Source organism: Cryptomeria japonica, chromosome 1 (assembly GCF_030272615.1).
Source record: "Cryptomeria japonica chromosome 1, Sugi_1.0, whole genome shotgun sequence".
NCBI classification, from domain to species: Eukaryota; Viridiplantae; Streptophyta; class Pinopsida; order Cupressales; family Cupressaceae; genus Cryptomeria; species Cryptomeria japonica.
This window is the reverse complement of record NC_081405.1, coordinates 510,712,927-510,727,230: the sequence shown is the minus strand read 5'-3', so window position 1 is coordinate 510,727,230 and position 14,304 is coordinate 510,712,927. Positions and strand designations below refer to the sequence as shown.

General features: G+C 33.7%; 1 protein-coding gene across 12 annotated transcripts; it reads right to left on the bottom strand.

Annotated features, from left to right (window-relative positions):
• Positions 1-11,717: 11,717 nt before the first annotated feature.
• Positions 11,718-14,203, bottom strand: LOC131045017 (importin subunit alpha-1b). Of its 12 annotated transcripts, none has more exons than XM_057978522.2 (3): positions 13,928-14,203; positions 13,697-13,760; positions 11,718-13,518 (listed from the first exon to the last, which is right to left on the bottom strand). In XM_057978522.2, the coding sequence occupies exon 3, from the start codon at positions 13,359-13,361 to the stop codon at positions 11,913-11,915; it is 1,449 nt and encodes a 482-aa protein (XP_057834505.2). In that variant the 5' UTR covers positions 13,362-13,518; positions 13,697-13,760; positions 13,928-14,203; the 3' UTR covers positions 11,718-11,912. The 12 variants fall into 12 exon arrangements, with proteins under 12 accessions (XP_057834505.2, XP_057834506.2, XP_057834507.2 ...); XM_057978523.2 differs by having other exon boundaries at positions 11,718-13,405; XM_057978524.2 differs by having other exon boundaries at positions 11,718-13,401.
• Positions 14,204-14,304: the final 101 nt, after the last annotated feature.

Sequence of the window (14,304 nt, the reverse complement as noted above, 5' to 3'; positions counted from 1 at the left end):
AATATCTTAACTGTCCGCAAGAATCCCTTTTGACCTTTGACCCGTGTGGACACCCATCGATAGAACAAGGCGGCTCCATCAGCAAAAGCTACTCTAATCTCGAATGACACTGAAAGGCTACTTCATCGGTAAAGCATCAACCATCGACGAGACTGCTTGCAAGTTACCCCGATCTCCGATGACCAAGAAGATGGATCCATCGGTCCATCGGTGTAGCACCCAATAGGTTCTCCCGATCTCCGATGATACCCCGATCGCCGAAGCTGACTCCATCGGGTCATCAGCAAGACAACCAAACTGGCTACCCCAATCCTCGATACCAACGAAGGCGGACTCATCGGGTATCAGTGTCACCCTGATCCCTAATAGCGCTAGTCGATTTCATCGGCATAGCTTACTCTGATCAGCCCGAACAGAAACTAGCACAACGTCAAGTGAATTCGAGGCACTTTTCCAACACGTTTTTCAATAGGTTATTACAGTGGTCCAATCTACACTTTGTGTGGTGTACATTATGTCATAGATATAATTTCTCAGAGTCTAAAAATTAATATTTATAATTATCTATACCTACGTTTTGCATGCATCTCAGTGGGTCTGTCACCGTTTTATACCTGCTACTTGCATTTTCAACAGTTTTTGAACTCCTTTGGAACAAATTCATTAAGTATATTAACATACCATTTGAAAGCAATAAGAGGTTTTTACACATGAAAAGATTGTTTTGTGGTAGCACACTTACCCAACAACCCATTATTCTGAGCTTGAATCATCTCTCTCAAATTCTCATGGGTGGAATTATCAAAAGTGGTATATAATGTTGAGTTTTAAAGTGATTTTTGGTTTTTTATTGTTAATGTGTTGGCCTTAATGATGATTCTTACTCTTTCATTTTGACTAAATAATATTGTTGTTCATAAGAAGCTATTGTAATATTTGTGAACTATCTTCAAATATAAATAAAACAAAATAGATTGTTAAATTGCATTGTTCATTTGATTACTTGTTTGGAATATATAATAAAGGTTAAACACAGTCTCCATTTTAAGAAAGTCAAAATTCTTTTTCAGTTGACAATATTCATTATTTTCTTCTTCTTTGAATTGAGAGGATAGACATCTTAAATTGATTTTAGAAATTTATTAGTATTGGATGCTTAGATCATAAATACAAAGGACATACATTTAATAAGTCATGAAATAAAAGTCAATAAATAACATAAAAATAGATATTATATTATAATACTGAATAATACAAATATATTTAAATTTATAATTAATATAACGTTTGAAATTTAGGATTTGTGGTATATATATGGTTTACTGTATCTATTGGTTTGGATTTAAGTATTTTGATGTATTTATATATTAGGCTTTATATGTGAAGGTTTCACATTTATAGTTCAGATTATAGGTTTCCAATTTGCTATTTCTCCTTGACCCTCTCATTTGATAAAGGAAAAATCACATTTTAAGAAACTATTTAATTTAAAGTTTTAGAATAATAATATTGATTTTTAATTAAAAATAAATATTAATTAATTATATATAGAATTAAAATAAAAATTGAATTTTCATTTAAGTTCATAATATTCGAACTTGATACTAATACAATTTTGTGATGGAAGAAGTATTAAGTGTCAAATATGGGCGAAACCTAAAATCGAGGATTCAAAGATGGGAGAAGACACTAGATAATAGATCCATTTATATGCTAGATTGTGATGAGCTTTATTGTCCATATGGACTAGACTTTTCTTATGAACTCCCAACCTATGAATTCACCAATGTGAGGGAGAAGATGATTAAGGTAACCACCCATCTTCAACACCTTGAAATTAGACTTATCCCATCTCTAACATCATACTATGGCTTCCAAAACAATTTCATACAAAAGGATTAGAGAATCAATATGCTCACAATCGTATACATTTGTTGAATTGCTCTGAATCTTACACTAGGTGGACCAACTACCAAGATCTATTCTTAACTTTTTAAATATCTCAAACATTAAAAAATACAACTTCAAGAACATCGACATAGACAAACATCGAAACATCAAGAAATTAGACCACTATTCTAAATACTACATTCTTTGGAATGTGTCCATTTACTGAAAAATGTAATAAACATGTAATGTGTTTTACACTACACTATCAATCATGTGGAATATTTTTAAAAGCCTTCTATATTTTTTATGTAACTAACTTGTAATGTAACTCACACAACGCTATCAACTGCATGGAATCTTTACATTATAATTTGACAAGTTTTCAAATGACAATATGAATCTCTTCATGTTCGTGGCCTCATATAGAAATTTGAAGAAATTATATTCTTTCAATAAATTATAATCAAAATATAAGTTTGTTGATATTCAATTTATTTAATAAATGCAAAAAATGTCTAGTCAATGTGCTTTCTTTGACTACATAGACAAAAAAAAAATTGCACACAAAAATACGATTGTTATAAATTTATTAAATTCTAATAATTAATTTGTTTAAATATGACTGATTCTCCTTATGGAAGGCTCCACGACCCATATGCATATGAACAAAAGTCAATAATTATTGGTGCAATGTATTGTAATTATTAATATATAAACACACAAAATTGATATTTTATGTTTCAAACAATAACTTTTTATTTGTACTATTTTAGGAGAAAAAGTACAATTCATACATGCTCAATTACTTGTGCTACTTTTGCTTCTTTGGTGTTACTCCCATGGGTGCAAAATTCAGCAAGTAGGTTTCTGTCAAAAGGTTGGATTAACTTGAATTTTTTGTTTTTGATGTATCTTATTATAAGGATTTATGTACCTCAGATGAAAAATGGGAAATGAGCATCCCAAATACCCTGGACCCGATGACTCTAGTTTGGATTTCTTTATTTTCTTTTGATCTTTAAAAATTTAAACTGCTCACCCCTTGTTTTTGCTTTTGTTATTGTTTTTGATAAAGATAAACGGGTTTTAAATGGACCCAAAACCAAGAGTTTTATAGAAACTGGCCATCAGCCAACCAAATAGAAACCAACAACAAAACATGGGAACACCCCAAACCAAGCTCAAAAGAAAAAAGAAACAACAAACAACAAAACAAAGCATAGACAATCACTCAGTTAAGCGAGTGCACTGGCTCCTTGTTCTTCTGGATGGAAACCTTGTTGATTTCCTCCAAGTCGTCCATAATGAACCTGGAGGTACCCTTATTGTTGCTCCTACTTCTGGTCCTAGAACTAGGGCCCGTAGTTTTATTGCCACCCACATCAAAGCCTTCACCGCCCAATTCTTTCTTTTTGTTAATGTCACCAGGATAGTCACTGTCAATAGGGTTGGATATGTACTCCACCACCATGGCATTGATCTTTTCCAGCCCTTCCATACTATTTCTCATGGCCTCCATGCTTATATCAACCAGATTCTTAAGGTTATTCTTGATCTCCTCCATAGACTACTCAACTTTCTCAATTCTTTTCTCATGATTACATTTCATAGCTTCCACATCATGGGAATGCTTCTGGGTCATGATCATGAGCTTCTCCATTTTGTTAGGCTCAAGCGAATCAAGGATGATATCAATTATCTCCTTAATCCCCTCTTTGAGGGTATCAATCTCCTTCCCCACCCACTTCCAGTAGTTCTCCTGGCTTCTAGTCGCTTCCATTACTAGGTTCATTAGAGTACTTTCCTTCTATAATCCACTATCCACATCTTTAGGCAGAGTCCCTTGCTTCTCCTTCAAGACATGAAGAGGAATGTCCAATTTGATTTCCTAGTCAAAGGTCTTGGGACCATAGTCTTTAGCAACCAATTTCTTCTTTTTAGAATAAGGCTCAGTGTTTGAGAGACCATCTTGCTAGTCGATTTATATTTACTTGTAGCCCATCTAGGAGGGTTCTTTTTGTTATGGGTTCCAGGATTGACCAACATCTCACCCTCTTCAACCGGCTTGTAATCAGGGTCAACAAGAGGTTTGGCTGTCCCACTATCCTCCATCTCCATATCTGTGTCAAAGACATCTTGAACATTAGTGATAGGGATTTGGCCTTTCTCAAAGAGAGAGGGCACAACTTCATGGACTTTGGCATACTCCATAATGAGTACAATAATCCCTTCATGGAGGACCGGATTATTCGGATTCTCAGTATGTTTTTCAAGACTATTCTCCAAAGAAGAAACCAGATAGAATGGAATCAAAATAAATTTGCCATGCCTAAAGTGATTTAAAATAGTAAAATGATAAGAAAAGATGTTGGCATATCTGCCATCAAGTGTAATATCCGCCCAGTGAGTCATTAAGTCCTTTCTGTTGTAGCCACCATCCGTCATTTTATTAACTGTTAAGTGCTCCTTATCTTTATCAAAAAAATTTGCTATGTCTTCCTCCCCTGTTTTTCTATCTCTGTAAAACCTTTTTTCATTCATAGCCAAACTCATAATCGTAGCCATCGAGGTTTTTTTTGTTTTTTGCTAATCTCAATAGTTAGAACACTTAGTGGAACTTGATCGGGTTGTTTGATGCCCCTACATCCCAAATAAATTTTAGTATCAAATATAATAATCTCATTGCAAACTTTTCTATCATGAAAAATAATAAAGATCAAATCTTTAACCAATTGGGCAAAATGATCATGTAGATCAAACTCACACATATCCATCTTTGAGATGAAGTTCCTAGAGATAACCATGGAAATACTTGGGTGATCACATTTATTTATATTAGAGTCCAACCAAGAAGCTTTGTGTCCTTTAGAAAATAAATTTGCATCCCAATACCTATGGTTTGAAGTTTCATGTCTCATAAAACTCTTAAGGGGAGTTAATCATTTTATTATTGTATTGATATTCTCTTTCTTAGCTGTTATTAACAAATTTTTCTCTTTATTGAATAGTTGTATGATCCATCTCTTCTAATATTGGATCATATTTGTTAGTAAACACAAAAACTCAAGTCAATTACAAACAAAATGCCAATGGCATGTGTATGACCAAAAAATTAACAATTGTAAAAGATTATAAGTGTAAATACAAAAACTCAAATCAATTACAAACGAACCTAATCACATCAATGAAGGAATACAAACAAATGCAACAAATGAATTTAACATGAAAATAAAACCAAAGATGCATCCTTGAATGAGACATCCATTATCATTCTCACTTTTGTGTTGTATGATTGGCTCTTAGAATTGTAGCACTTCATTTGGCAATGTGTTTGCACAAAAGCTAGAAGGCTGTGACTGTGACTGTGGTTGTTTCCTAATTTTTAGGATATCGATCAATGATTCAAATCTAATAAGAGATATTGATGTTTGATGGTTGAGATTTGAGGAGACTGACTGAGTAGGAGCTAAATACTTTCATGATTAGCAACTAATTGATTCATTGACCAATTTGGTTGATTTGTTAATAAAATTTATTGGGTCATTAAGTGAATTGATGAATCTTTTAGAAAGGTGATTGTGAGTGGAATTTGAAGTGAGTGGCGATTAAGATGAGGACTTAATTAGTTATTTAAATAATGAAAATTATTTAAACATGTGCATGAGAGAAATAAATAAATATTTAATTTATTTTAGAAGAATTTGATTTTTGAAAAGTGGGAGATTAAATAAATTAAAGAATTTATTTAATTATGCATGAGAGAGATAAATAAATCAAATAAAGATAATATTTATTTTAGAGGAATTAAATTTCGAAAGGTGAATAATTAAATAAATTTAAAAATTTATTTAATTATAAGAGAATTAGTTAGCTAATTAAATAATTAATATAATTATTTAATAATGAGAGAAGAATATAAAGAGATGTGAGAGGTTTGACCAACTATCTCCTCCTCTCACCCACCCTTGGGAAGTTGATCGTGTAAGACCCCGCCTCATTAAAGACTAATGTAACCTTGAATTTTAAATACATCTAAATATTTAGGTTAAATATGTGGTTGTGTGACTGTTTCATTGGTTAAATATAGATGTGTGTTATCTTTCCTTGAAGTGCCTTTTATCTAGAATGATAATTGAACAATCCTTGTAATCGAATAGCATAAGGGGATTGTCAAGTAAAATGTAGTGCTATAAATGATGGCATTTAGCTATCTCCCAAAGAGCAAGACATTTTTTTGTGAATAAAGTGTGACAATTATTTGTTAATAAAGTGTTGTAATTATAATTATTGTTAGCTAGATATGGTTTAATTGTAATCAATATTCTTAAGTGTTTGGGTGTGTCCTAGCAACATGATTAATGTATCCACATATATTAAATTAGTGGGGTATAGTCCTAGAGATGTCACCCTCGAAAGTATCTAGTACTTAGGTTTCCAACCCTATTAGATTTCCATGGCACCACTCAATATATTACTCCCTTAGGTGAGGAGTTGATAAAGATGTTTCTATTGTAATATCTTTAAGTGTATTCATCCCTTTACCATTATCAAGCATAATAAGGTGTTGAACTACATAATATGTATTCAAGATTGTTAGTTGGATTGTTATGAGCGTGCAATGTCTTAGGTGGGCCTAATAGGTTGTTGAAATTCTATCTTGTTCAACTATTGAAGGTAGGAGTAACTTGTTTATAATATCTTGAGATAAGTGTGGATTAGTGAAGTTGGACATCATCTATGTGCACAAGATTATTAAAAAAATGTCAAATTTGAACCATAACAAAAAAAAAATATGCATTACAAATCTTTTTATATCATAATGAAATCACATTCTAGTGGGACCAAGTGGGTAGAATAGAAAGTTGGTGGGTGGATTTAAGTAAGAAAAGGTAGAAAAGTTCGGGTGGGTGGGAGTAGATAGTTGGGGGATAGGAAGGATGTGACTATGGAAGCATGGGGAGGTAGAATATGAATTAGTAGTGGATATAGATAGGGCGTTGAGGCACCCAACCTTCACTTAGCAATGAATAGAAACACATTGCAGTGTCTAGTATGGCTTGTAACAACCAAAAATTTCTAAAATAGAATTTAATTAACTTTTCTACAACAAGATATTAAACTCATAAATAAATACATGTTTAGCTGAAATCAAAACATTTTAAACTAACATTGTTAACTAACTATGTCAACGGAAGGGAAACGTTAACTAACATCATTTAATCTTCATAATTAAAGTAATTAGAGAGAGAGAGAGAGAGAGAGAGAGAGAGAGAGAGAGAGAGAAGAAATTACAGAATTTAATCTTTCAATTTCTAGAAGCACAACACAGAATATAAGGGGGAGGAAGAGCGTCATCTAGGGTTTTTCCTCCCAACCATGGACCTAAGTTCCCTGTGTCGCTTCCTACTAGGAGGGCCCGACCCTTCACAAGGGAAGCAGATAAAAGATCAATAAATGCTAATGAGCCTATGAGATTGAGCTTGGTGTTTAGAATCTACACTTACCGACTGGCCATACATTGAAGGTACCTTCTAACTTGTATGACACTCTGACTAGTAGTGCATCTGACTCTTATGAACTGACATATACATGCAATCTGTTGTGCTACCTTGACCAAGGTTTTCATAATTAGCACATTGAGTGTTCTCCATGTCCACCACCCTTACTCGGTTTACATGTATAGGTTGCATACTTGCAACTTGCACGTGGGTCCATTTGACCTTCATTTGACTCAACCGAAGAGTTATTATTAGTACTATGCTCAAGGAAAGTCTTCCCTATGCTCTCCTGGACATGGACTGATTTATTCACTTTAATCATGGATTCATTTCATTTTGAATGACTAATCAGGTGTTCTTCCACTAATTAGTTTGGCTTACTACAAATGCCTTACTATAGCTACAAATCAGTTTAACTCCAAATCACATTGGCTAGACATAAGCAATAAGATAAACAAAACAGAGTATCCCATGTACCCAGTCTGTCTCGAACATTAACAAATAAAAGTAGTCAAAGCTACATAGTTTGAATATTTCTTCTAGAACAGATAACACAACTTCAGAACAGTGGCTCAAACTCTACTAATTACATCCATCTTATTCATACAGACAATCACATCTATCGGATTCTATGCTTAACAGAGTATACAGAGTTATCCCCAATGAAACTATGAACTAGTATGTTGAAGGTAATCTGCATTTGAATCTCCATTCAGTGTAAATCAAATTCATTATACATATATATCTCAAATATTGACCAAACAGGTCAATAACATCTAAGCATATTCATGCTTGATTTTCTCTACTGATTAATGCAACATCAATAATACGTAACATTACAAAACAACATAAACAGAGCCAGGTGACAACTCTTTCCTAGAAACCGATAGATGGTAATTGTCTTAAAGCTTCCATGGCTCGACTCATCTACCAATACAACAACCAATCTCACAAAAACAAACCATGGCTCTCAAAGATCTGTCCCAACTCGATGATAATCAACCACCTTGGAATCAAGAGTTTCACATTCGCAGAGATCAATAGTATTGCCAAGAGCGAAACAATAGTCTCCCCAAAAGAAAAGTAACATGGAGCAAATGCTCATGTTTGCACAGAGAAAGCAACACAATACTTTCAAAAACTGAACAACAACCCCCTCGGCATCTTCAAATGCCATATAGTTAACAATGAACCTGTCAACCCGAGCTAGCCAAGTACCGACATCTTGAACATAAATGGGGAATAGTTACAAGAAGCTCGGCTGGTGGCCAGCACGTCCATCGTCGGTGGTAGCATGATACATAATGCAGTGATTACCTCCCAATACACATTATACATATATGGATTATTTATATACCCATATGCTATGGATCCAAAAATTGCCAACAAATGTAAGTGTAAGTGTAAGTGTGTGTACATATATGGATTATTTATATACCCATATGCTATGGATCCAAAAATTGCCAACAAATGTAAGTGTAAGTGTGTGTACATTATACATATATGGATTATTTATATACCCATATGCTATGGATCTAAAAATTGTGTGTGTGCGCACACGCCAAAATACCTTGGAGAAACCCATATGCTATGAATTTGAAAATTGCCAACAAAAGTGTGTGTGCGCCTGCCAAAATATCTTGGAGAAAGTAACTGATAAATTAAGGAAAATAGAGTTTTTTTTAAAAAAAGAACAATTACAACACATATATTAACTACACATGATCATAAGAACATAATTACGTAAGCAAAAATAACATACATAACATAAATGATCATCAAAGGATACACATTCCCTAGGATATTCCAACGTCACTACTTAACTCATCATAACATCAAGCTATAAACATTAACCATTCACTTTACTACATAAATTCTTATCCCATTTTAAGATATTCTTTTCCTACAAGCTAGTAAGATCTTATTTTCTCTCTCACTAAGTACTCACATGATTTAGTAAACTCTCATGCTGGTATAATCAAGTATCTAGTACCATTGTAATGTCCCTTGTCAAAGAATTAAATTAGATCTAAATCTTTTATAACTCCTTCATATTTACTTTACCAAATAACCCAAATTCAAAGCAAACTAGTTTCATGGAATGGACACTGTCATGCAAGCTTCTTATAATTGATATGCAATGGATATAGTAAATAAATATCATGAAATAACATTATATTTTCTGTCATAAATTTTTCCTAACAATCTTACATCCAAAATATTTGCATAAAAAATGAATCCCAAATTTGAAGCCAAAACTCATTGTCGACTACACTATTACATTGGTAACTTCTATTAACTCCGCAAATGAGTTTAATATAATAATTAACAGCAAAATGAATATTAAATACAACAAACCCATAGTCTCAAGGTTGCCATAAAATTTTGCAACATTCAAGAAACTCAAAAAACTATAAGAACGCATTGCAGACTACACTAGTTTCTAGCAAAACTCTCTGAACTTCATATCGAGGGTCTTATTAACAAAATACATGAACAATGCATATAAGAAACAAAAAACCCAAGGCCTTTATGCTGCCATGAACTTCAACAACACATACAAACTAAGAAATGAAGAAATCCTTAATAAATCAACACAATAATAACCTCTAAATGAGATTACACTCTAGTAATCCTTGATTCTCGTCCTAGATCCCCAGTAATCCTCTGACTCTATCTTAGATCACATATAAACTTCAAACATCTCATTCTATAGTCTCCTTGATCTGAATTATTTTGTCAATTCAGAGGACAATACCCAAAGTAGAATTTGTGGAATTGTAAACACATAACAAATCATATAAAATTTCATTTCATTGAAAATATGTAAGAACCATACAATTTTTGGCAAACTCTATGAAAGAGAGTTGTGTGCCCTTGAATCTATCACATTTGGGCAAACTCTGTAAAAGAGAGTTGTATGCCTAGAATCTATCCAATTTGGGCAAACTCTGTAAAAGAGAGTTGTATGCCCGAGCATGTACAATTTAGGCAATCTTGTGAAGGAGCGTATGCCTATAACTTTGTAACTCTATAACTCTCCAGCTCCTTGCAATTGGATTCGAATTAGGCTTATTTATAAGCTTTCAAAGAAGCTGAACAACCACCACATTTATGTCCTCATTGGAAGTCGAAAAGACAATCCAGTATTGAAAGGTTATTACATTTATATGAGGACAAAAATTAATTAAAGATTAAAATATTTAATACTCTGACTTATTTCTTATCACTCCTTCTCCACTAGTTTATCAACCACTAAAAAAACAAGCAAAATCTATAAAATGAATCATGCAAATTGGAGCCAAAATCATGAATATATAAAAGCACATTCAAACTCCTTATTTGGGTACCCAAATCCCACTCCCATGAATATGAAACTTGCATGTAACTCCTTTTGTGAAGTTCTCCTAACCTCCACAAACTCCCAATGAGTTGCCAACTTCACCAAAACTATCAATTACCACTCAAAGCCAACAAAAAGTCCATTTGAAGTTTCTTAAATACTCGTGTCAAAAGGAGAGAAAATATTAAAATTAAAACATATTTGATGTTTAAATAATATTCTTATCTCAACAAAATCACCAAATTTATTATTATTTCCCAAATTGTCAACTAATCCCGATTTACTATTTTACGATTGTTGACTTACTATTTTTAGTAAGTTTCTAATTTTAGAAAAGGGATATGGCAAATGTACAACACATGGGTCCACTCAACATGGTTTGTTCATGAAATCCACACCTAGTCCAAATTACATTGAGGCTAGGGTCATGCAAAATAATTAACGATGTTTTCTAAGGTTTATAACACTAGCACATGTCAAGGAACATGGTTAGATAGCACGGCATTAATACTTCACATACACATGGCTGGACACATTGCATGATTGTTTAATGTATCTTGATCTTGTTAGAAAAACTATTAAATCAAATCCAAAAGTTTGACATAGGATAAAGACCCTCACTTAGCAATCCTTCCAAGATGTTTCTTAATACCACTAGTTATTTATTATAGGTTCAGGTCCAATTCTTTATTTGAATTTATAAAATCTCTACAAACCAAAACACATCTTTACATTACTAAAAATATAATATTAATTTAACCATTATCAAGTTTTGAAAATGATGCAACTCAAATTTGATTATTCTTCTTCTAATGAATCCAAAATAAAATAATTTAATAAATCAAAACTAATGATGAAAACAAAACATAATAATAGCAATCTATTAGCTATTGAAACAGCTAAATATTTTAACCCCTCTCATTTTTAAAATTCATATCATAGACTCTGTAGCCAATTTCAATGAATTAACAATTAACAGATCAAGATAATGTTCATTGAATTTTAAGTCACACAAAACAAGAAAATAGACTTCAACTGCTACACTTAAATTGCATGACTCGTTGAAGAGAAGAGGAAAGCTATCATATACAAAAAAAACCCCACTAGAACTTTTCCACACCATCGAACTTTTGTGTTCCAAGAAAGTGAATTCAAAATACAGATGTCATTCAATTTTAAGCTCATCTAAATTGTATTGACTGGCCAGTGCGAGGCTTCTCATCATGATGAAAGGCAAAGCGAGGCTTCTTAGCAGGAGGAAATCCAGAACAATAACTTTCAAGCCTGAAATCAGCAATTCTGAATAGATGTGGGTATTTGCTGTTCTCTTTTATGAGCTTCATCATCCTCTCCAGACCCTTCTTGCAACAATCTGTAAGGACTTCCTTCCTAGGTGAAATCAGATTAACAAGCAGATTTATACAATCAAGATCCACAAGGTATTCCACCTGCTCCTCACTCCCACCTCTAATAGCACTAATAATGGCAGAAGTTGCTTCTTCCTTTACACTATCTACTGCCTCTGCAAGGAGCCCCACAAGTGCAGAAATCACTCCTGTCTTAATTGTAAGCTCAATGTCATTTGGGGTGAGGATTGTGATACTGAAAACAAACCTACAAATCTCTATATGAAGCTGCCTCACTGTGTCTGAATCTCTACTGTTACTACTTGAAAGGATTGCCACAATACGGTAGAGTACCCTTTCATTGATAACCTCCTTAAAATTCCTATAATCTGCAATGTTGGCCATGGTTTCCATGACACAAACCAGTATATCTAGAGAATCATGAAACAGAAGATCAACAAGGCATGGACAAATGTCATTTCCAACAATAGATTCAACAACATCGTTTTCTTCAGAGAAATATAGAATAGCCTTGCAAGCAAGTTTTAGAACTTCAAGGTCCTCCCCTGTGTCAAGAAGCTCTTTCAGGGGTGCAAGAGCAATAAGTGTCTCCTCAGGTTTGCAATGAATGATGTATACCAGAGCTTTGAGGGCAAACCAGAAGACATGAAAAGGGGCTTTAGGGCGATAGAAGAAAGGCAGCAGATTAAAGATAAGGCCTTCAGTGATGATTTCATAGTTACGGGATTGGAAAGCATAGTCTGCAATAATGGCTACTGTCCTAAGCCCCTGCTCCTGCACTTCTTCATTTGGAGAATTCAAAAGCTTGCTAAACAGAGACACTATATCACTTTCAACCAAAAGATGGGGTTCGTCTCTGGCCATATACCGTAACATACGAGCTGCCTCGTATTGAAGATCTGGCCATTTGTTCCTGTTCAGGTAGTTAATCAACACGGCCCCAATTTCATCATTGATTAGGCAATCTTGGAAACTGTAAATCTTTCGGAGCTGATGCAGAGCTGAAATCTGCCTTTTTGGGTCTCCACATTTCACTTCATATATAGCTGATCTGAGATCATTGCTTCCTTCATCTGTTACTGATTCTTGATTTCCAATTAAATAAAAATTTAGATCAAGGTTGGCTTCATCTTCTTCTTCCTCATCCTTTTCTCTATACCCTCCTTCCTCAAGGCTGTCTTCATCTTCTCCTTCCATTAAGTCTCCTCCATTTCTTGAAAGAGAAATCTGCTTCCCGCCTCCTTCCAACCTAAGGTCCGCCATTTTGGCAGAATGAATACCCAAATCAAGAAACGCCCGGATTCTGGCTAAATTTATGCGAGTGTAAATGGATCAGAAAAAATTGTGCCAGAACTGACTGAATTTCAAGTATCTGCTTCCAAGAACTGGCTGAATCTCAAAAATTTATGCCAAGAACTGGCTGAATTTGAAAAATTTATGCCAATAACTGACTGAATTTCAAAACTTTATGCGAGAACTGACTGAATTTCAAAAATTTATGCCAAGAATTGATTTGTCTGTTCTTTCCTTTAAAAGGTACCTAAATATTTGCAAATTTGATTCTTAAAATGATAACAAGAATTCATATACTTTCTTACCTGAAAAATACAAAGGGCCTGTGTGTTTACAGTGATCCTCTTAGCCCTCTCCAATCCTTAATTGCTGCAGGTATACAATTCACCTCAGTTACAATTCCCTTGACCTTGTAAAGAGGTGAACAGAGAGCAAGAAACAAAGTTTGAACTTGTTCATCCCTGAAAGAAACAAATGAATGAAATCTGGCTCTGTTTTTCTTTATTTCATTCTAAAACAAGATTAAAAGCCCTAACCATGTCTGTCTTTTCATTCTTTGTAAGCTTTACCAAGTTACCAAACAAGATTAAAAGCCACCAAAATTTCTGGACAGATCTTTGCAACAATTTTCTGATTCAAGGAAAGAAGAAATATATATTTCACTAATCAGACGAATTTTCACTTCCTCTTAGCCTTGAGATTGTCAAATCCCCGTTACAGTCGTAAAAAAATCTGTCAGAAATTATGCACATAATTTACATGGAAGTTGCAGAGCCATCAATCGCGCGCTACTAAACTACACAAACATGAATTTCCAAGCTAAATATGTTGGTCATATATAATTTACAAGGTGGAATTTGGATTTTTTATAATTTTGTGAGATTTTTCATTGCGTTACTTGTGGGAGATCTTT

Coding starts and splice junctions, on each gene's coding strand:
- LOC131045017 (XM_059219232.1), bottom strand. CDS start 13,361: ATGGCGGACCTTAGGTTGGAAGGAGGCGGGAAGCAGATTTCTCTTTCA.